A 22,554-nucleotide genomic window follows, 5' to 3' on the forward strand; every position below is an offset into this window, starting at 1 on the left:
TTGAAATAGTCCAACTCCCCTTCTGTACCCACCAATTTATTACAGGGTTGTTCAAGACATGGATAGTTCTGGGAAGAAGGTATATAAACCACTTTTGTTTCTACTGGAAAGGGTATTATTTGGCTGCAATTAACTTGGCAAATGGAAAGCTCCATAACAATCATAAAAAAAGTGATCTATTTCTCTCCACTAAGATGTTAGCACTTGGTTCTCAGTTATGGAGCTGTCCATGTTCACGGACAAACAGCTTGTCAGAATAGTAGATATTAGGAGTATCCTGAATAGGTAGCAAGACAGCAGCTGTCTTTGCACATATGCTTTTGGGATGCAAGTGGCATTTGGTGGAGCTACACTGCAGTCCAGTGGTAAGAGACGACATTCCAAAAGTGAATGAATTTAGATCCACACTACTAGCCAAAGATGATTTTCAATGCACAGGGTAGCAGAGTGTCTCCTTCCCTTCAGTGGTTTTCTTGCACACTTTTACTAGTGCAGGAGTATTTTCCATGTCCCAGCTGTCACTAAAGGTACTTCTCTGGTAGTAGCCCAAGTTGTTAAAGGGGTTATGTTTCTGGTAGTTGCCATTAGATTGTGTCTGTTTAAAAATATCACTCCATGTTGCTGCTGGAGTTATTTGAATCCCAGTCACTATGGAAGAGTAGGATCTATGAATGTCTTCACTTTCCTTTTGGGAACTACCTCTTGGCCTCAATCTGTACTTGTTTGACAGTTCTAGTTTAACAGTTCACATTTTAAAAACTGAGCACCTGATTTTCCGAAAACACTCAGCATCCAGCAGAGCTTCCACTCAGGCACCTATATAAGTTGTCGTGTTTTCAGGAGCACTTGGCAAGCAACAGCCCTGCTATTACTAATGGAAGCAGATGGGTGCAGAGTACTTTTGAAAATCTGGTCACATCATATTTAGGGTGCCTATATCAGAGCAGAGTTTTTTGAAAATCCAGCCCCACAACTGTAAGTGCAGAGCACGTTTGAAAATCTGGCTCCAGGTCTTCCCGGCCACCTATCATAACAGTCATGGAACATCTTTCTTTGATGTTACCCTTTGGGGCAAAAGTAAATAGCATCTCCTACATGGAGCAAAACAAGAAATGGGGGCATGGGGGGAGGGGGGCACAACCTCCTACAGCATCTCTGCAATGCCCACGGCAAACCTCTTGTGGTCAGAGCTAGAGCCTGTGAAATTAAACTTTGGTCTGAAAGTAGAGTACTTCTGTAGTGCAGGATAGCAAAAGTGTTGGTGCAAAATTGTTTTCATTGCATCTAACTTGACAACTGAAATCAGAATTCTAAGGTGCTGTACCTGAAGGATATGAACAGGTAAGTCCACTGTAAGTTGAGAATGTGATGAGGAAGATTGAGAGCTGAGCTGAAAGGGCAAGTCTCCCTCTCCGGGGGGATCATCCTGTGAAGGGGAAAACATAATGTAAACATATGATTTCCAAGTGTCTCCTACTATCACACAGCAAGCTTCACGCTCACTACTACAATAAATAAATAAAATAAAATAAAATAAAATAAAACAAAACCAGGAAAGGTGAAGATTGCCTTATTGGCTAAGACCTTACAAGGGTAGTATCCTAAGGCACCCCAGCTCTGAAGGCTGATGAGGCCTAAGAAATGTTTCCAGTGGTTTCATGGAAGTTGAACCAATCCCCCTAGTACTCAGTCACATGTGACAACTGCAGATTGTAAGATGCTTTCTCAAGAACTTTACTACTAAAACTATCAGAGGGGTAGCCGTGTTAGTCTGGATCTGTAAAAGCAGCAAAGAGTCCTGTGGCACCTTATAGACTAACAGACGTTTTGGAGCATGAGCTTTCGTGGGTGAATACGAAAGCTCATGCTCCAAAACGTCTATTAGTCTATAAGGTGCCACAGGATTCTTTGCTGCTTTTACTAAAACTATGTGTTCACTCCAAGGCCATTGTGCTGCCAAGTGGTGGTCCTGGGGCACCCCATATGAAGGGGGAAAAGAAGAAGAGCTCTGCATGTGGCTCACCCCATACTAAGAGTAGGTGAGCTGAACAGATCCTCACTCTACCTCCTCGAAACCAAACACCTCGAGGTCTGGCCAACAGCTTACTGCTCCCCGGTGAGATATTAGCATGCGAGGTGGAAGCTTGTCTGACACTGCCTCTTAGCAGACCCTGTCTTTTCAATTGCTTATAACTGCCAGACTTTAACCATTTGGGCTGAAATTTTCCATATTGATTGGGGGGGGGGGGGGAATTCAGCCAGAAGGGGTTGGTTGTTTCCAAAAATGAGACCAGGGGAAAATACTTTGCTTTGCCCATGTTAAAAAATGTTGGCAACCTTTGCTTTGAAGAGCTCTAGTGCCCCTGAGCTTAGGCGCAGGTTGCTTAAGTTAGGCAAGGGAGGGGCCTTGTGCATCCGTCATGTGACTTTTGCTGTTCCTATAAAAATCTGTCCAGATTTGACCTTTTAAGACTCTCAATTCACATATGCTCAGTAGAGACTTGCTAGAGATTCACATTTTTATTCCGCGAGGACTCCATCCACAGTAAGCATCCTCCAGCCCTGCAAGCTGATGAACAGGGTCTTCCCTGCAACTGTAGGTCTAGCTGCTCTAGGCTGAATTCATGTCTCTTCTCGGCTTTCAATGCCCTCTCTGCTGATGCACTAGCAGCATGGAGGAGAAAACCACTTAAGTCGTATGCAGATGAGATAAGACCCTGCCCTGTGGGGCGGGGGGGGGGGGGGGGAGGTTCAGGGGAGAATTGGGACTGGCTGCGCAGAGACTGGAACAAGGAACATTAACATAAGAATGATCATTCTGGGTCAGATCAAACGTCTATCTAGCTCCATATCCTGTCTTCCGACAGTGGCCAATCCCAGGAGCCCCAGAGGGAACGATCCATCCATCCCATCACCCATTCCCAGCTTCTGGCAAATAGAGGCTAGGCACAGCATCCCTGCCCATCTTGGCTAATAGCCATTGTGACTAGAGGCCAGAGAAGGGGAGGGGGGGCAGGAGAGAGAGAGAGAGATCGATCAGACAAGAAGCTGGGAAAGAGGAACTGGGACTGAATAGGTGAGAAGAATGGGACTGGGACAGAAACAGTTTAGAGGGGAAGGGGCAAAAGGGGTCAAGCTTGGGAGAACCTACCAGAAGGCTCTATGCCCACTAGAGAACACTCCCCTTCAGAGCCTGGAATGGAATCCAAGACTTCCAAGTCTCACCATTAGTCTGCTGCTAGCAAATATATGTGATTCCCTCAGGCAAGGTGCCTCATCCCATCCAGTGCTGATCCATGCAGCTGATTACAACCTACTACTGCTATCAATTTGTTATTTCAAGTGGTAGAGGTCTGTGGCGTGGATCTAAAGGCACCAACAGTGCTGTTGATGACCAGCGTCACTAGGACACATGATGGAATCTGTTTTTTCAGTCTGCTTTTTAAAAAAAGCTCTGGGAAGTCGCACATAAAAGTTACATTAAAAGTAACGGCGTGATCTCCTGTCTAACCTGTGGGTACAGTTGCACCAGGTCCTTGAGGAAACTGCCAACCATGGGGGTGGCAAAGACGGAGCACCCAGCCGCTCCTGGATGGAATGCGGAGATAGCTGCCACGTGCACCTTGATGGATAATGCTGCCAGACTCTGCTGTTTCAAGTGCAGTAGGTATTTGAGGATAAGCGGTATGGGCACCTGCAGAGTGGGGTGTCCGGCTCTGAGCGCACGAGGTTGCGAACCTTTTCCACTTGGCCAGGTAGGTGGCCCTGGTGGATGGTTTCCTGCTACCAAGCAAGACCTCCCTAACCTGCTTGGAGCACATGAGGTCCATTGGGTTTAGCCATGAAGTGAAGGGACTGAAGATCGGGGTGGTGAAGGCGACCGTGGTCCTGGGTAATCAGGTCTGGGACCAGAGGCAATGTGATCGGGGCATCCACCGACAGCTCCAGCAGCATGGTGTACCAGTATTGACGAGGCCACACCGGCGCCACCAGTATGACCTCTGCCTTGTCTCTGCAGACTTTGAGTAGGACCTTGTGCATGAGTGGGAATGGGGGAAACGCATACAGCAGATGATCCATCCAGGGGAGGAGAAATGCTTCAGAGAGAACCCGGGCTGTGGTTCTGGAAAGAGCAGAATCGTGGCCATTTTCTGTTACCTCACATGGCAAAGAGGTCGATTTGGGGAGCCCTCCACCTCTGGAAAATACTGTGCATCATGTCTGTCTGGACATGGTTGTGGAAGGATCTGCTGAGGTACTCCACCAGCTCGTTCTGGGAACCTGAGAGGTAAGACGCTTCCAGGTGAACGGAGTGGGCTATGCAGAACTACCATAACTGGAGGCCTTCCCGACACAGTGGAGAGGAATGGGCTCCACCCTGCTTGTTTATGTAAAACATCGCAATTGTGTCGTCTGTCATGACTCCCACACACTGTCCCTGCAGATGAGCTTGGAAGGTCTGGCATGCTCGTCGGACTGCTTTCAGCTCCTTGATGCTGATGTGGAGTGAGTGTTCGTCTTGGGACTACAGGCTCTGCATCTGAAGGTTTCCCAGGTGCACGCCCCAACCCAGCACCGATGCTTCCGTTACCAGGGACAGAGAGGGCTGGGGTTTGTGGAAGGGGACTCCCTTGCACACTGTCTGCAGGTTGAGCCACCAACAGAGGGACTTGAGGACCTGCACCGGGAGGGTGACCGGAGTCCAGACTGTCATGCGCCAGGCGATAGGCTGACACGAGCCAAGCATGGAGAGGTCTGAGTTGCATTTTGGTGTGCTGTACCACATATGTGCAAGACTCCGTGTGACCAAGTAACCTCAGGCAGCCCCTTGCTGCGGTGGTGGGATACTGTCTGAGGACTTGTATGACGTCTGTCATTGCTTGGAAGCAAGCCTCTGGCAGGAATGTTCTGGCCCGGTTCGAGTCCAACACTGCCCCGATAAACTCTGTCCTTTGAGTTGGTACCAGGGTCAACTTGCTCTCATTGAGGAAAAGACCCAGCCTGTCAAAGGTGGATCTCACAAAACGGACCTTTGCGTCCACCTGGTCCCTGGAGCGTCCCCCAGAGCAGCCAGTTGTTCAGGTAAGGATACACCTGTACCTGCCTCCGACGGAGGAGGGCGGCCATGACATGCAGTTGATAATCCCTCGGGGGCCGTGGACAGGTTGAATGGGAGGGCTGTAAATTGGTAATGTTTGTGACAGACCACAAACCTTAGGAAGTGTCTGTGGGCAGGTTGTATCAATATGTGGAAGTACATATCCTTGAGTTCAAGGGCGGCATACCAGTCTCCCAGATCCAGAGAAGGGATAATTGTGTTCAGGGACACCAAATGAAACTTCAGCTTTTTCATGAAGCAACTGAGGTCTCACAGGTCGAGGACGGGTCTGAGGCCCCCCTTTGCTTTGGGGATTAAGAAATAGTGGGAGTAGAATCCCTTGCCCCAAAGCTCCTGAGGAACCTCCTCCACTGCCCCTGCGGCGAGGAGCATATGGACCTCCTGCACGAGGAGATGCTTGAGAGAAGGGTCCCTGAAGAGGGACGGGGAAGACAGTGGGGGCAGGCAGAATATCCCACTTCTACTGTGTGAAGGACCCAGCGATCTGATGTTATTTGTGACCAAGCATGATAGAAGTGGGATAGACAGTTCAGGAAACAGGGCTGAAGATCCAGTCCATCAGCTGGTACGTCGTCCCTGGGTGTACCTTCAAAAGGCCTTCTTAGAACCTGAAGCAGCGCCCGCCTGGCCCTGGTTGGACAGGGGCTGGGAAGGCTTATGCCTGCTGTTCCTGCCATGTTTCCTAGAGAAGTCCTGCCTAGGACATCGAGGATAGGGATGCTATACAGGCTGCGGCTTAAAGTGCTTTCTCTGGGTAGCCAGGATACGCACCTCAGAGATTTCAGTGTAGCCCCAGAATCTTTAAGGTTATGCAGACTGGAGTCAGTTTGCTCCACAAAACAGGCCCACCCCATCAAATGGCAGGTCCTGCAGGGTATGTTGTACCTCAGGTGGGAGCCCCGAGGCCTGGAGCTTTGCCTTATAGCAATCCCAGAGGACAAGGTATGTGCTGCCAAGTATGCAGCATCCAGTGAAGGGTGTAAAGAGGTCCGTGCCACTGCCTTGACCTATTCAGCAATAGTCCTGAACTCCTCACTGGACTTCACGGCACTAGCTCTTTGAACTTTACCATGGAGTTCCAGGAATTGAAGTTGTGTCTGCTCAGGATTGCCTGGTGGTTGGCAATTTGGAGTTGGAGTCCCCCGGTCGAGTAGACCTTTTGGCCGAACAGGTCTAGCTGCTTAGAGTCCTTGGATTTCGGGGTAGGAACCTACTGCCTGTGTCTCGTGATCGTTTACTGCAGCCACCACCACCAAGCAGAGCTACAGGTGTATGTCAAGATATTCATACCCCTTAGCGGGGACAAAATACTTCCTCTTGACTCCCTTTGCAGCCAGAGGAATGGAGGCAGGGGTCTGCCACTGGGGCTGTGTGTTGGCCTGTACAGTTTTGAGGAGGGGCAGAGCCACCCTCGATGGACCTTCTGGGGCCAGGATGTCCACCCTCCGGTCCTCCAGCTCCACCACCTCCTCAGCCTGCAGGCCCATGTTACACGCTACCCTGTGCGGCAGGTCCTGGTGGGTGTGACTGTCTATACGGTGCAGTCCTGAGGCAGAGGTCCCCGCCACTGCTTCCTCCAGGGAGGACAACAATGATGCCAGTGGGGGTACAGGGTTCTCGTGGCCCTCCAGGTCCCTGGGGACATCCTGCACAGCCTCTCCTTCTCCACTAACTGCCCCAGGGTCCATGCTGGTGGTGGGAGCAGGCTCCAGAGGTGGTGGGGTGGTCTGTACTGAGGTCACCTCAGAACCCCTAGGGGTGGGGCAACTCATTGATGCTGCAGGTAACTGTGGCTCTGACACCACTGAGTGAGAGCCCTTGGAGAGGGTGCCCTGGGCCTGGTGGTGTGCCCAGGGGGTTCAGAATGGCCACTGCACATGCCATGGCCCTGCACCCACATCCCGATGCCTACAGTCCGATTTGTGTCTCCGCCGAAGACAAAGAACTGGAACGCGAAGGCCAGGGCGGTGCTGATCGGAGCTGTGCCTGTGATTGGTGCCAGGAATCTGGGGAGCGGTGCCGTGACGTGGAGTGCCAGTGAGAAGTCGAGTAGTGCCACGAGCGGTGCTGGGAGCAGGACCTGCCGGGGACTGGTGCTGCAAGTCAGAGCGAAGCCATAGAAATGCAGCTGATTGCGTCAACATCATGGGCTTGCCTTGAGACAGTGTCATGCGCTGCAGTACCAGAGGCTTCTCCTGACTGGCTGGGGACTGTGACGCCATCATGGTGCTTAAGTCCCTCGCAGATGTCCCAGGGTGGATGGCGACTCGATGTCCTCCATCACCTGGCCCAGAGAGTCCACGAGCACCAGACCTGACGTCCCGCCTTGCAGGGCCGAAGTTGTCGGTGCCGTCTCCTGGGCTGTCGTCGCTGGGTGCTCCTCCCCAGGAAGCACACCAGTGGCGCTTTCAAAGGCAGCTGTCCTCAGCGCCAGAGATCAACCCCTGTCCTGCTTGCAGCACCGCTTCTGTGGTACCGGGGAATGGGAGCAGTGTCGCGCTGCCTCCACCAGCCTCGGTGCCAGGGAGTGCCAGTGCCAAGGGTCTCTATGCCCAGAGTCCTTCCTTGGCAACACTTCGTGGATGAAGACCTGTGCACTCCGCATGGAGGAGCTCAGCGCCGGATCCTACCAGGCCAAAGCTGGCTGGGGACGAAGAGCTGCCCCCATCAGGAACTGCTTCAGGTGACAGTCTCGCTCCTTTTTCGTCCTGGAATGAAAGCCTTTACAGATCTTGCACCGGTCAGTTTCGTGTGCCTCCCCAGACACACAAGACAAGTGTCATGGGGGTCGCTCATTGTCATGGGCTTATGGCAGGATCTGCAGGGTTTAAACCTTGGGATTGAGGCATGCCCTGAGCCTCATGGGGAACAGGAAAGTTGGGGCAGGGAGGGGGAGAACTCCCACTCCTACCCCAATTACTATAACTAACAACAATTATCGCTACCAGACTACAAAACTACAACTACTATGAGAAACAAGAAGCACTTGCAATAGCAAACCACTGCAGTTCCAATGACCGTCACTGGCGATAAGAAGGAACTGAGGCGGCGCCAGGTTAGCAGGGTCATATATTCACTGCCAGTGATATGAGCAAGCACTCAAAGAATAATGTAATTTGCGTGTGTTATTACTGGATATAGTGCAGGGCAGGTCAGCATCTTTCCTTCCTAGCCCCCACTCTTGGGGCTGTTCTCATTCCTGAATAGTGTTTCCTCAAGGACCCACTCCTGTGGCTTTTTAGTGCTGCCTGCAAGGCTTCTGCCATGCCGCTTCATGCTGCCTGTGTTCTTAACTCTCAGTCTCCTCATCACCTTAGCTGTGTCTAACCCTCCCCCCCGACATGTGCATGAATAAGGGGAATATTTACAGAAGAGTTTTAATTTATACTACAGCATTCATTTTTCATTATCAGCTAAGGGTGGGGTATAAGGTCCCCCCATAAAGTGGCTCTCTAAGGAAACCATTTGAACCGGCCCTCTTCACTCCAATTACTTTTGTAATGATTTTTAAGATGCTTGGAAAAACAGTTCTATTATTAGCAATAAGTGTGTGAAGGGACACTCACCCTGAGGAGAAAAAAATGCTCTTTTTGGGCAACAGTCTTAAAAACAGATCAGCAATATATTACTCACCAAGTACCTTGGTATCATGCAACAATCACAATATTAATACAGGAGAAGACTATATCTGATTTGAAAGGACAGTCAGATTCTTCTGTGTGAACTGGCAAATCATTAGAGAACTGGGCAGACTGTATGTTTTATTCATGTGTTCTTACTTGAAGTAGCTGAATTTGCACATACTGTGCGCCAGTTGCTGGATCCCTTATTGTTAGGCCTCCATTTGGCAAAACAATGTTGCCACACAATCGATTGCCATGACTGGTAGATGAGAAGCTGGTAGGACTCACTTTACCACCTTTGCTTTTCCTCTGGCCGGAATTTGGTGCTGCTGAAATAAAGTTATTTTATTAATTATGTTGGAACGTCTGATTCTTTGGTAAGTTTCTCCGTGGGACTTGTCAAATTTCACCTGAAAACATCTTTTCTCCCTTGCCTCTAGTTAGTTTGTCTCCTTTTACTATTAACCAACTATAACCGTTAAAGTAGTTAGGCTCAAAGGTAGAGATTGTAAAATTTTATGTAGCCTATATTTTAATTTTTTTCTGTTTAAATTTCAGTTAAAGGTTTCTTTTAATTTAAATATTTCCCTGCATATTTCTCAATATAGACATCACATTACCCAGGAGAACAAGAAAAGACTATGATTAAAAGTAACATTCTTCATTGTTTGTGCTGAATAAGATGCCAAAAGAAAATTAAAAAGCATAATTTGGGGATAATACACATTAGATCTTTTCAATTATCAGGTGTTTGTGTTTTGGTTTTTTTACTTTAAATGTTAACAGGTAAACATTTTTAAACTAGGACTTTCAACTTTTGAGTGTCCATTTAAATTCTGTTAATGCATTTTAAGATGCAAGACTTGTCTGAAATACTATATAGAAGTTTTTATTACTCTATACCAGGGGAAATGTGTGCATGGGAGGGAAACAAAAAGAGGAACTGATTGTCTCTGAAAGTAAATGGTGGTCACTAAGTAACTGGTAGGTGACATGTCAGACATGACACAAGGAATCTTGTTTAAGAAGGGAACTGGGAATTTTCTAGCTCTGTTTTACAGAACAGGGGCAAATTCAATCAAGTCTCCTTTCAAGCTAGGATATCACCAAGCATGCATTTTGGACAAGCTGCCATAATTACAGATCACTTCATAAAACAGACAAAAAGAAGGCTAGTCCTCTATTTCCTAGACAAAACAGTATTTTTTAAAAGAAGAGAAAGTGCATACATGCATAGTGCTATAAAGCAAGAGACATGATAATGTTTAATTTGGAAGTGTAATCCTTTGCTTACCTTGAGACATAACTAAAAACAACTGTCGCCTTGATTTTCAGAGATAGGAGGCAACAAGAAACGCAAGGGAAAAAATTGTTTAGTGTGATGTTCCTTTCCCCTTGAGGGCAGCAGCAACTCAAATAGCTGTCTCTTGTTGTTTCGTTATTTTTTCTGGGCAAGTTTAGCGAGTCATGGAATACATTTGACCTAACAAAGCAACAGTGCACATCAACAGACGGCTATGAGTTCCACTGTAGTTTAAGGGGAAGAAAACAAACGGGATAGTTATGTAAACTATGCCCCCCCAAGTTTGTGTTTTATAAAAATCTGCTACACGAGATTGAAGGTTAATAGAAAGGTTTCAATTAAAAAAAAAAAAAAGTCAAATAAATTCCCCTACCCTGCTTGCAAGCTAACGCTGCAGCACTGTGCTAGTGCATGACCTAGAGGTGAAACTGACTAGTCTGTTTTCATTCATTGTCCATGTTGAGTAAAATAAAATGCAAAGAGTGGATAAAAAGCACAAATAGCAAATTAGATTTTTAAAATTCTTTTGGTTTTAATAAATTAAGGATAATCCTCTGAGTAGAGTAAGTAAATGATATTGAGGGTGAGGGAAGGGGGAGTTTAAAAATATAACTTTAACCTACCAGGGTCCCTTTAACAGAAAGGGAAAACCCAAGTGTGGGGTTTTTTAAACTCTCAATGAATTTTAAACTCCATGCAAGAAGACCATCTTAATCACCTACAAAAAGCACACCTCACTCAGACTTTGTTGCTGATTACAATAAGTTTATCTATTTGAAAGAGAGATACTCCCACTTCATTGCAAGTTACTAGATTCAGCAAGGCAAATGCCTCCTCACCTGTGCTGCTCCCATTCCCTTTCTGTTTTCTTTTCTTGGCTAGCTGAATGGCTCTGTAGTCTGTCCTTGCAGATCCCCCGCTCTCCTAATCAAACAAGAGATATGTTTTATACACGTTTGAAACAACAAATTAAGCTAATGTAGCCAGGCTAACGAATTACTCATTGCTCATAATCTTCTACATTATCCTGTATATTCATCTAACACTGGTTGATTGGGATTTAAAATGAGTAAGTTTTTCAAACAGTAGCAATCAAAATTATAATCGGTCCCCTGCATGTATCTGGCATCTAAGGTTAAATACACTTCCATGTTTATCAGCATTTTCAATAAGGTCATGGTGATAAGGGAAACATTTTATATTGAAAATAAACAGTTATCTTTACACAGTACTGGAAAGGGAATGGTTTCCCAGAAGCAGCATTAAAGATAGATATGGGAACGAAGACTAACAATTTCAGTTACTTTCCATCCCCAAACCCTTCCCTGAAACTAATACACACAGGACATACCGTATATTCCCCTCCTTATGCTTTCTTGTTAGTCCCACTTCACCCTTGGGGGGTTAATTTTGAACCTTTTTTTTTTTTTTAAACTTTGAACACGATCCTCCCTCCCCCACCCTCACAATTCAGGCCTTTTAAAGAATTTTTCACCATGTTGAATCCATGTCTAACAACATATTTAGTCAATACAGAGTTCTACATCCTTCATGAAAAAAACCCATGTAATTGGGTAAATCAGTATGAAAGGTCTGCCCATAAGTTGCAAGCAGCAATGGAGTATCCTCAAAGTTAAGGTGCTTCAGTCATCTGGGGACAACTGAATATAGTTACTGCATACCAAAAATGAGCTGCAAGTCACTGTGCTAAGATCCATTTCTTTCTGAGCACTGTAGCTTCCTGGAGGGTTGGAGAACACAAACTGTGTCACCACTTTACTGCCTTCCTGTTGACCAACAACATCCGAGCTAGGAAGCAAGTTTCGTTCAGCTTTAGTTGGTGTCAGTAACTCAGGTCCATTGCTTCCACCAAGGCTGCTGGAAGGGGTCAAAGTGGTAGTGTCTAACGTTAGATTATTGCTGGATGTCAAACCATGCAGGTCTTGACTGGAATTCTTCACTGATAAAGATGCTAGCGAACCCAAGGCTTCTGCATTTACAGTCTGTACATCATCCAGATTTGAAGTACTTTGCTGTAAAACTGTAGCAGTGGTTCCCATCAAGAGAGAACTGTCCAGGCTATGTGGAATATCACTACTTGCCACCAATATCAAAGGGTCAACTGTTTGACCGAGGGAATTGCTATTGACAGAAAGGTTTCCACCAAGCGTAGAGCCTACGGAAGCAACATCTATGGTGACAATTCCAGAGTTTACTAAAGCCATATCTGTTGCAATCCCAGAATTGTTACCAGACACATTGGAGAAAAGGGACACAAGGTCTATGTTGCTGAGGTCATTTTGTCCTGGACTGGTGAGTTCACTACTAGGCGTGAGGGAACTGGTTGCTTCAAGCTGGGTTAAGAGATCTGAAATATAATACATGTATTAAACTTGTTGAAAATGCAACAGTCAAATGATAAAGAAAAGGGGGTTGTGTGCCACTACCTATAGCTCAAGGGGTACAACACTCAAAAGTGGGAATACACAGAAGCCCCAAAGACACACACTAATAACTAATAGAACATACGGATACTTTTTCCAGAACAGGTACGATGCCAACAGAACTCTTAAGTTTACATACACTGCAAACAAATGAAGCAACATTACTGACCTCCTACAGCAAAAAAACTTTAGGACCAGACTTCAAAGAGAAACTGCTGAGCTCCAGTTCATCTGCAAATTTGACACCATCAGCTCAGGACTAAACAAAGACTGTGAATGGCTTGCCAATTACAGAACCAGTTTCTCCTCCCTTGGTTTTCACACTTCAACTGCTAGAACAGGGCCTCATCCTCCCTGACTGATCTAACCTCGTTATCTCTAGCTTGCTTCTTGCTTTCTTATATATAGCTCATGCTGCTGCCACAGTTTACAGAACCAGACTAACACGGCTACCCCTCTGATACATTACTGACCTCAGAAACTGTGGGGTTTATAAGCAACACACTTGTACCAGACACATGAGAATTTAATAGGGAAGAAAAAACACTGCACACAAGTGTCTGAAGATAGAGTATCCTTAAAATTATAGGCTAAAAATATTTCCTAAATTAAACCCACTTTTCTAAACCAGAATTAGAGAGGAAAACAAGCTTATACCAATCTCTTAGAACTGGAAGGGACCTTGAAAGGTCATCAAGTCCAGCCCCCTGCCTTCACTAGCAGGACCAAGTACTGATTTTTACCCCAGATCCCTAGGTGGCCCCCTCAAGGACTGAACTCACAACCCTGGGTTTAGCAGGACAATGCTCAAACCACTGAGCTATCCCTCCCACCCAATCAGAAGAAAAATACACCTCTACCCCGATATAACGCTGTCGTCAGGAGTCAAAAAAAATTACCACATTATAGGTGAAACCGCGTTATATCAAACTTGCTTTGATCCGCCAGAGCGCGCAGCCCCACCCTCCTGGAACACTGCTTTACCGCATTATATCCGAATTTGTGTTCTATCAGATTGTGTTATATCGGGGTAGAAGTATAGTTTCAATCAAGTATTAGTTTCCTGTGTAACGTATCCTCCTCCCATTCTTACCAAAAATATTGTACAGAAGTGTCTCATCTGTGTATACATATTTAGAACACTGAAACAATTATTATTCTCTTTCCTATTCACTACGCTTCCAATGTGGGACTTTGAGCTCTGCCTTATTTTGCTTCAGTTAGTTGTCTAGATAAAAGTAGGATGAATTTTTAAGTTTGCCACATCACTGAAAGACAAAATTACTTTAACAATGTTTACTAATGTTCCACTGTGATGAAGAATCTCATATCCAGCAAACAATTATACAGTAACATTATTTGTTTGTACTGCTGGACAACACAGTTCCTTTCAGCACAGGAATTTCTACATACACTTATACTCTCCAAAATACTCTCAAAGTGGTCCATGATACAAGTTAGGACTTAAGAGTATTTTGGTTTTAAGTCCTCATTATCAGGTTTTAGAAAGAATATATTGAAAAATCTTCAAGAGCTGCTTTAATTCAAGATGTTACTGACTTCCGGAAACCACAAGTCAAGCCCTAGTCACAGCTCCCACTGAAGATTTTATATCATATACATACACAGAAAGAAAAAATCCTGGCCCCACTGAAGTCAGAGTCTTGCTGTTGACTTCAATGAGGCCAGGATTTCACCCCCCGTTTTTGCCTGATATACATAGTGTTTAGGCTTCCCTTTGCCCCAGCCGTATTTTGAGGCTAAACTATTATACCTGGACTGAAGTTGTGCTGTTTGACCATGTGAGTCTTCATACTGTGCTTGGAAGTGAACAATTTATTACAACTGGACACTGGGCAACGGGTCTTCGATGAATCCACATCTTGAAGATGTTTCTTGGAGTGAATATACAAACTGCTGCGTGCAGAGAATTTTGCACAACAACCTGCAACATGATACACAGCATATTACAGGATCTTTCTTAGTTTTAACTTAAAAGTAGTATTTAGAATTCCCTGGTAAACATCTCAAAGTTACCTAAATAAAATGTTCTAGTTAGTTAACTTGCAGCACTTGAGCACGGATGCCATACATAAATACAGGAAGTTGAAAAAAGCAGCACAAAGCAAAGAAGCAGAGTTTCAAAGGAGCAGAAGAAATGCCACATCAGAGCAGACCGCTGATGCATCTAGTCCAGCATCCTGCTTCCAAGAGCAGCAAAAAATCCAAATGATTTAGTGAAAAGTGCCATGAAGACACCTTAAATAGAAGCATTTGATAATGGCCACTGGTGAAAGCATAAGGGAGGAGGAAATGCTTCCTGACGACCACAGGACAAAAACCACTTTGTTTTATGCCATGAAGTGTAAGTATCAACGTTCCTTGTTCAGCCAGGAAGTTGGGTAAATGGTCTTGTGTCTATTTATACCACACTTATCTAAACCCTTTTAAAAATCCCACTAGAGACTGTGCCTCAATGATTTCCTGCAGCAGCTGGATCCACAAATCTTTTGCTTGTATTCATTTTAAAACCATGGGTCTTATCTGTAAGCTCCCCATATACCTTTAGCCACTTAATTACCCCTTAATGGATATTTGTAGTTCTGCAGAGACTTTTTTGCTGGAAGAGGCAACCCAAGGTGACCACCAGTACTGGAGAGGTAAATTTACTACAGAGTTATAGAAAAAGGCCATTATAACTCTTCTGCATAACTTTCTATCCCTGTTAAATATGACCAACCAGCCTATTAGATTCATCTGAACATCAATTGGATGCTGAGCAGACATCTTCATTTTATCATTGCTTGTGATTCTTCCCTCCTGCAGCCACACACACATCAAAATAATTTTTCACAAGCACTTTATCCATAGGGAACAATTAATCAACTGAAAAGATAAACAGTGTCTAGACAGTATCACATAGTCTTAAATCTAAAGGAGGTGTTGATTTTCTTTTATCACTAACTGATAAGAAAAAATCAAGCGACAATGATCTGCTAGCCATTTCCCCTGTCTCCTCCATGTCTGGGACAATATGGTTTATTCAATTAGATGTTCTTTAAAAAAATAAGCTACAAAAAGGTTTAAAAAAAGTAAAATATGACTTTAAATACCCAAGGCTCCAGTCCTTCAGTGAGCCTTGACCGGGCAGGACCCTGCACCTACCAAAGTAACAGCTCTAGTAACAGCACACAGGACCACAAACAAACCGTACCTTCCACTGGACATTCAAATGGTTTTGTGCCTAGGTGAGTTATACTATGGCCTTTCAAGTGTTCTGCTCTTGTGAAGGATTTCCCACAGCCTTCTACTGGACATGTAAACCTCCTGTCATCTTCATGTTTCCTACAAAAAAGGGAGATTACTATTCCCAAACTTAAGTTCACTACATGCTCATTTCTAGCATAAATTACAACCACTCTGATTTTAAAACTCACTCTTAAAACAACTATCTGCATTAGAACACATTTAGCCAATGCAAAGAACTGACAAGTAAGCCATGTGTTGGGTTTTGGCATGGTTTTGTTTTTAAGCATAACTTTTTATTTTATTTTATTTTCTCTTTTTTTTTTTTTTACCTCTTATGTCTTAGTAGCTTGGACATGCTGGTGAAAGACCAGCCACAACCTTCAGAATCACAGATAAAAGGCCTTTCACCTAAAAAAACAAAAAACAAAACCAAACAAAAAAAATATTTAATCATATAGTAACAAAAATACATGCTGATATTATGAAGTCTCAAAATAACTTAAGGGACATCTACACTACAACCCAATCCTCCCCTCCCCCTGCAGCAATGAGTCTCTGAGCCTGGGTCAATTGACTCAGGCTCATTCTGTAGGGGCTAAAAATAGCAGTGCAGACATTCCCACTCCAGCTGGAGGCTGGGCTCGGAGACCCTCCCCAGGTTTCGCTGCCGAGTGGGAATGTCCGCATGGCTATTTTTAGCCCTGTAGCGCAAGCCCAAGTCAGCTGACTTGGACTCAGACTCACTGCAATATTCCCCCCCCCCCCCCCCGTGTAGACATACCCTCAGTTATTTTAAAAAGTTAAAAGAAACTAAAATATCATTTTACAGTTATCAAACAAGTTTCCTTATCTACCGGCCATGTCCTGCAAGTGGATCTGCATGGGCAGACCCTTAAGTTCCCATGGAATCCGAAGGCATCCATGCAGGTGCATGGATCCAGCTACATAGATCCAACTGTAGGAGATGGTCCTATATTAATTTGGACAACCAGATTTTTTTAAAACCCAGTTTGCTTTTCACTGTTTACGTAATAGTTTGTGAGCATTTGTTTTTCCCCATTTCTCTCAGTTATATTTTGCTGTCCAAACTAACAGGCAGTCCACTTACAAAAAGTCAATAAAATCCACTTTTCCCTGAAGATGTTTTACCAACCATTGTTGTAAACATTTCAAATTACTAAAATATTTCTCTACTCTTGCAGTTTGTTCTATGCAAGTGATAGAACTTGGTCTACAGTCAATTGCCTCCTGTTTCCATAATCTTTCACACGGTAACAGAGAGGGGGAAAAAATGGTAAGAGACAATAAAGTGTGATTGTAAAGCCACAAAAAATGTCAGAAGGAGAGAGGAAAAGGTATAGAACTACTTTTAATTTAAGTTTCTTTTTTAAATTGACCAGATGAAGTTGACTGTCACTTATAAGTCACAGACAGTTGTTTAGAGTCATTTTCAGGTTCTCGCTCTTCCAATTCTTGGTCACAAACATTTAAGGGGTGTTTCTATTGACATTTTAAAAAAATCTTATTGGCATTAGGTTTGTAAAGACTGCTTTTATAAATGGCTAAAGCTTGAGGCTGCATTTGACTCAATATCGCTTTATATATTCAACTATCCCAATTTATGAACTACCCTGCTGAATACCTGTGTGACTTCTCATGTGGATTTTCAGTCGGCAGGCTTTGTCATACTGCTTGCTACAACCAGGGAAAGAACAGGAGAACTGTTCTTGCTCTCTGAAGTGGGCTCGATTATGAGAAAATAATGCACTCACTGTGATAAAGGTTCTCTCACAACCTAAGGAAAGAGAGAAACATCATCAGCTTAGTGTCACACTCAAAATAGGCAAATTAAACTCTATACCAGTGGTTCTCAAACTTTTGTATTGGTGACCTCTTTCACACAGTAAGCCTGTGAGTGTGACCCCCCCTTTATAAATTAAGAACACTTGTTTTAATTTTAAAACACACATTTAACACAGTTATAAATGCTGGAGGCAAAGTGGGGCTTGCTGGTGGATGCTGACAGCCTGTGACCTCTTCATGACCCTTTCAGGGGTCACTCACAACCTCCAGTTTGAGAATCCCTGCTCTATACCATACTTCAGGGTTTGCAACTATGGGTTGGAACTGAATATCCACCTAGATATGGTATGTTTTGGGCACAGAGAAAAGCAGAGCTAGTGCAATTTAAGCTGGCGGACTGATACACATCAACAGATTAGAAGACAGAAGTGAGGACAGTGCTCACAGATTAAAAAAATTGTTCTACTATTGTACATTGATCAAAGCACTATGTAAGTCTAATGGAGATATGCTGAGTGGTATCTTTTTCCTTTTTGCTGTTATTCAATCAGCAAACTCTGAGGGATCTCTCGCTGATAAGGGACAAAAGATGGAGATCAAAAGATTCCAACTGTCCGTCCCAGACATCAGGGTAAAATAGAAGTGTGGTAGCACAAGCTAGAGATGACCAACAGGCAAGATAAGCATTGTATCAAACCTACAAAACAGTCTAAAGAAGGGACTCCAGGTTAGCCACCCTTGCATATAAATATACCATCTGACCCCAAAGAAACACTGCAGCATAGTAGTGCTCAAGTAAGTACCTCACCTACATTTAATCATCAAAAATATCTATGATTTAGATTATTTGAAAAGATTGTGAGAATATTGATTGGTTCATGACAGGGCTAGAAACAAAACCTCCGTCAATCACCAATGGATGAGAAACATTCATATACTATTTGAAGTTACCAGAATAGTGCATAGAATACACCTCTTAAGGGATCCGAACAAGATCAGCACTGCTTGATGTTTAATTAGGGGGCCATGTGACAGGACTGATTCATGAACAATTCTAGGGGTCTAAAAGGGGACGTCTGCCTCTTGGGTCAGAACTGTGACACCCCCGCCCCCAGCCAGGCAGTTGCTCTATGAAGTCTCCCCACACAAACCAGCTCTCCTCCCTGTTCCAAAGAGGCAGGTGACCCCCAGTGGTCCCACCAATGCTGTAATTCATGCCCCGCCCCATTTCTCCCAGGCAGGCTCCCTAGTAGCTCTCACAAGTCCCATGATCCTAGATGGGGCTGGGGCGTCCCCAGACCAGTTTCCCCGGGGAGGGTCGCCGGCCGGGCCGGGTGTAGGTCTATCGGGGCGTGGGACTGTGCCAGTGCGTAGGCACTAAGCGCACCCCTATCCCCAGTAAGGCCCGAGAGGAAGGGCGAGGGCTGAGGATTACCGGGGAACTCGCAGCGGTAGGGCCGGTCGGGCTCCAGGTGGCTCCGCCGCTGGTGCGCTCCGAGGCGCGCGGCGCTGGGGAAGCGCTGCCCGCAGGCCTCGCACTTGTGCGCCGCCTCCTGCTCGTGCGCCCGGCCGTGCGCCCGCAGGTTGTAGACCGTGGTGAAGCGCTTGGTGCAGCCGGGCGCGGCGCAGGCGAAGGGCCGCAGCTTGTCGTGCGAGTGCAGGTGGCGCCGCAGCTTGTAGGCGGTGGCGAAGGACCAGGCGCAGCCGGGCACTGGGCAGCCGAAGGGCCGCGCCGCCCGCCCGCCGCCGCCCGGCCCGGGCCCCCCGTGAGCCGCCTGCCGGTGCAGCCGCACCTGCTGCTTGCGGGAGAAGGTCTCGGTGCAGCGGGGCTCGGGGCAGTGATAGACCAGCAGCGCCCGGGAGCCCCCCGAGGCCGGGCCCGGGACCTCCCCGCCCGCCGCCTCCCCCTCCGAGCCGGGGGGCTCGGCCCGGCTGGGCAGCGGCGATGGGTCCTGGAGGGCGGCCGGCTCCGGCGCGGCCCCGGCGGGAGCAGGCGGCCCCGGCTCGGCGGCGCCCGGCCCCAGGGTCAGGACCCCGTTCTCGATCCGCACCAGCAGGCTCTGGTTGTTGATGGTGATGGTGCCGGAGAAGGCGCCGGGGCCCGAGCCAGCCTGGCCCGCGCCCTCCGCCGCCTCCGCTCCCCGCCGGGGCGGCGCAGCAGACGCGCCCGGACCCGGCGGCGGGGCCAGCATCAGCGGCGGTGGCGGCGGGGCCGGCCGGGAGCCTCCCCTGCTCCCCGCGGGGAGGCTCGGTGCGGCCGTTCTCCCCGCCGCCCGGCCCGGCCCCGGCTCCGCCGCGCCCCGCACCAGGTTGAAGACGAGCAGGAGGCCGTCGCTGTCGGGGCCGGGCGCCGGGGGGGGGCCGAGGGCGGCGCTGGGGCCCGGCTCCTGCTTCTCCTCCAGCAGCATCACCGGGAAGCTCATGTACAGGCCCGAGGCGGCGGCGGCGGCCGGGTCCCACTCGGGCGGCGGCTCCGGCTCCCGCTGGGGCAGGCGGCCGGCGGGCGCGGCGCTCGGTGCGGCGGCGCCGCCGCCATGTTGGGTGTCGGGCCGGGCCCGGGCCGCCTCCACCGCGGGCAGCCCCTGCGTTTCCATCTTGGGGGTCCCTGTAGCAGCGGCTGAAACCGGAGCCGCGGGGCGGGGCCGGCCCAGGCGGGAGGCGGGGGAAACCCGGAGCAGACAATCCAGAGCGGAGCCGGGCGGGGCGCGGGGGAAAACCCGGCACCTGGATCCCGCTGGTGTTACGGAAGGGAGGACGGGCTCCCTGGAGCGCTGGGGCTGGAGCAGAGCCCGGGCCGGGAGCATGGAGCGCAGGGTCCGCAGCAAAACCCCACGGCTGGCGGCTTGTCCCTATTGCCACCCCCGCCTCGTCACCAGTCCCAAACAGGGCCGCCCAGCAGGGTCGCCCAGAGGATTCAGGGGGCCTGGGGCCAGGGCAGGCTTTAGGACGTGCGGGGCCCAATTCGAATATTCGGCGGTGGTCCGGGTCTTCGGCGGCAGGTCCTTCACTCGCGCCGGGTCTTCGGCGGCACTGAAGGACCCGCCACCGAAGACCCAGAGCTACTGAAGGACCCGCCACCGAAGTGCTGGCCAAGACCCGGACCGCCGCTGGGTGAGTAAAAATTAAAATATTAGGCACTCTTCTTTAGGGCGCGGGGCCCGAATTGGGGGAATTGGGGGAATCGGCCTAAAGCCGGCCCTGCCTGGGGCAAAAGCAGGGGAGCTGCGGCGCTTGTACTCACCCGGCGGTGGTCCGGGTCTTCAGCAGCATTTCGGTGGCAGGGGGCCTTTCAGTTGCTCTGCGTCTTCGACAGCACTGAAGGGCCCCCCGCTGCCAAAATGCCGCCGAAGGCCCGGACTGCCGCCAGACCAGGGCTCGCGGGGCCCCGAGAGCGGGTTCGGGCCCCGGTGAAAAACATTTTTTGGGCCCCCAGCAAGGGCGAACTGGCTAAACAGGACCTGGGAAGCCGGATCCCGGGCCCCCATCCGGACCGCAGGGCCCTGGTAATTTGTACCGGCTCCCCCCCACTCTCATCAGCCCTGATCCCAAAACCTGAGCTTGGTTTACAGCTCATGGGGATCGAGAAATAACTTGCATGGGTTGGTCTGTGAGATTTAAACGCTACTTGGCATGTGCCTCCCCCCACGCACTCCCCCGCCTGCTGGTCCTGGCAGGGTCACTACTACCGGTTCTCCCCTAACCCTGGGGAGCTGCCCTGCCATTCTAGCCTCACTCTTCTCACTGCCTTGGCCCCTTCCCAGTGCCTCTCACATTCTCCCTTGGTTCTCCCCGAGATTCCTGTCCCCCACCTACTCTCTGCACTCCCTGCCTCCTCCAATTCCCACTCCTTCTCCCTTGCTTCTCTCAGCCCCCCTTCTGCACCCACATTCTCCTGTCTCCTCCCATACCCCAAACTCTCCAATCCCCCCTTTGTTTGCCACCTTTCCTCCACATTCCCCAGCACATGCCTCAGTCTTCCTCCTGCCCAAGGAACCTCTCTGACCCTGCTACTTCTTCATATTCCCCAATTCCCACTCTGATAACCTCCTGCTGCCCCCTCCATCCCCAGCACATCCTCCGCTTTTCCTTCTGACCTCCCATATTCCAATCTCCCCCTCCCAGGCTCCTTTTAACTTCTGTTCCATTGAAAACAATGACCATCTTTATTAGGGGTAGGCACACTTCCTCGTGCAAAGTCTGTAGGAAAATATTGACTATCTTGCCTGATGCTTCAGTCCTGTTGAAACTGATGGAAGATGGCAACCCTTTGGAACAAGGGCAAAAATTCACGAGAAACCTGTAGTTCACGAGGTTAAAACACAGAAAATATCACAAGGCTCACAATAAAATCATGAGTGCGAGCACCTCTGAAAAATATGTTTCTTCTAGCTCTCATACTTGTGAAGTGATCCTGCTAATCCAAATGAGAACCGAGTGTAACTAATGCTGTGTTGTCTGCCTAACTCTGTAAACAGCCAGAAACAATACTTAACACAATTTTTGTATTGCTTTTAACTATATATCCATTTGAAAACATTATACATATATCAAAGGTGATTATTCTGGTATTAGCTTATGCTCCTTATGCTTATGGGAATAAGCTATCAACCAGTATAAGGCATCTCTCTATATTATGTTCCCACTCTGGGTTGTACAGCTTTAACTATTTAGTAATTTATTACACACTTTCTAATCAAAATAGTTAAATCGGTACAAAAACTATGTGTAGACCAGGCCTGAGAGATGTGACTGCTCCAGTCCTTGGTTCAAAGCATAAGGATGTCGTTCTAAAAAGCCTAATTTGACAATGAACATGTCATCATAAACTTTCATTGCTGATCTGTTTATGGGGAACTGGGTCAGTACGAATCCCATGGGTGGTGGGAAAAGCAGAGCAAAGGAAGGAGGAAAGACACAAAGACAAGAAAGAGGGAAAGAAACAGAAAGACGCTTGAGGAAGGAGGAGAAACATAGGGGCCTAAAAAGGAGAGAAAATTCTCCCACTGAGAGATG

The 22,554-nt window shown here is 47.7% G+C and overlaps 1 protein-coding gene across 4 annotated transcripts in view; it reads right to left on the reverse strand.

Moving 5' to 3' along the window:
- Positions 1-20,150, reverse strand: part of ZXDC (ZXD family zinc finger C) — a 31,263-nt gene extending 11,113 nt beyond the window's left edge. For 3 of the 4 annotated variants that reach the window (XR_005601317.1, XR_005601316.1, XM_039547676.1), the window contains exons 1-9: positions 18,977-20,150; positions 17,381-17,533; positions 16,068-16,146; positions 15,704-15,834; positions 14,264-14,434; positions 11,728-12,413; positions 10,885-10,969; positions 8,899-9,071; positions 1,325-1,426 (exon numbers count right to left, since the gene is read on the reverse strand). Coding sequence is in view for 2 of the 4 variants with exons in the window: in XM_039547676.1 (XP_039403610.1) it covers positions 1,325-1,426; positions 8,899-9,071; positions 10,885-10,969; positions 11,728-12,413; positions 14,264-14,434; positions 15,704-15,834; positions 16,068-16,146; positions 17,381-17,533; positions 18,977-20,135 (2,739 nt within the window). In the remaining 2 variants the exon portion in view is untranslated. The remainder of the gene's footprint in view (positions 1-1,324; positions 1,427-8,898; positions 9,072-10,884; positions 10,970-11,727; positions 12,414-14,263; positions 14,435-15,703; positions 15,835-16,067; positions 16,147-17,380; positions 17,534-18,976) is intronic. The other variant, XM_039547678.1, reaches the window with a different exon arrangement.
- Positions 20,151-22,554: the final 2,404 nt, after the last annotated feature.

This window comes from Mauremys reevesii, linkage group 7 (genome assembly GCF_016161935.1).
Source record: "Mauremys reevesii isolate NIE-2019 linkage group 7, ASM1616193v1, whole genome shotgun sequence".
Lineage (NCBI taxonomy): Eukaryota > Metazoa > Chordata > Testudines > Geoemydidae > Mauremys > Mauremys reevesii.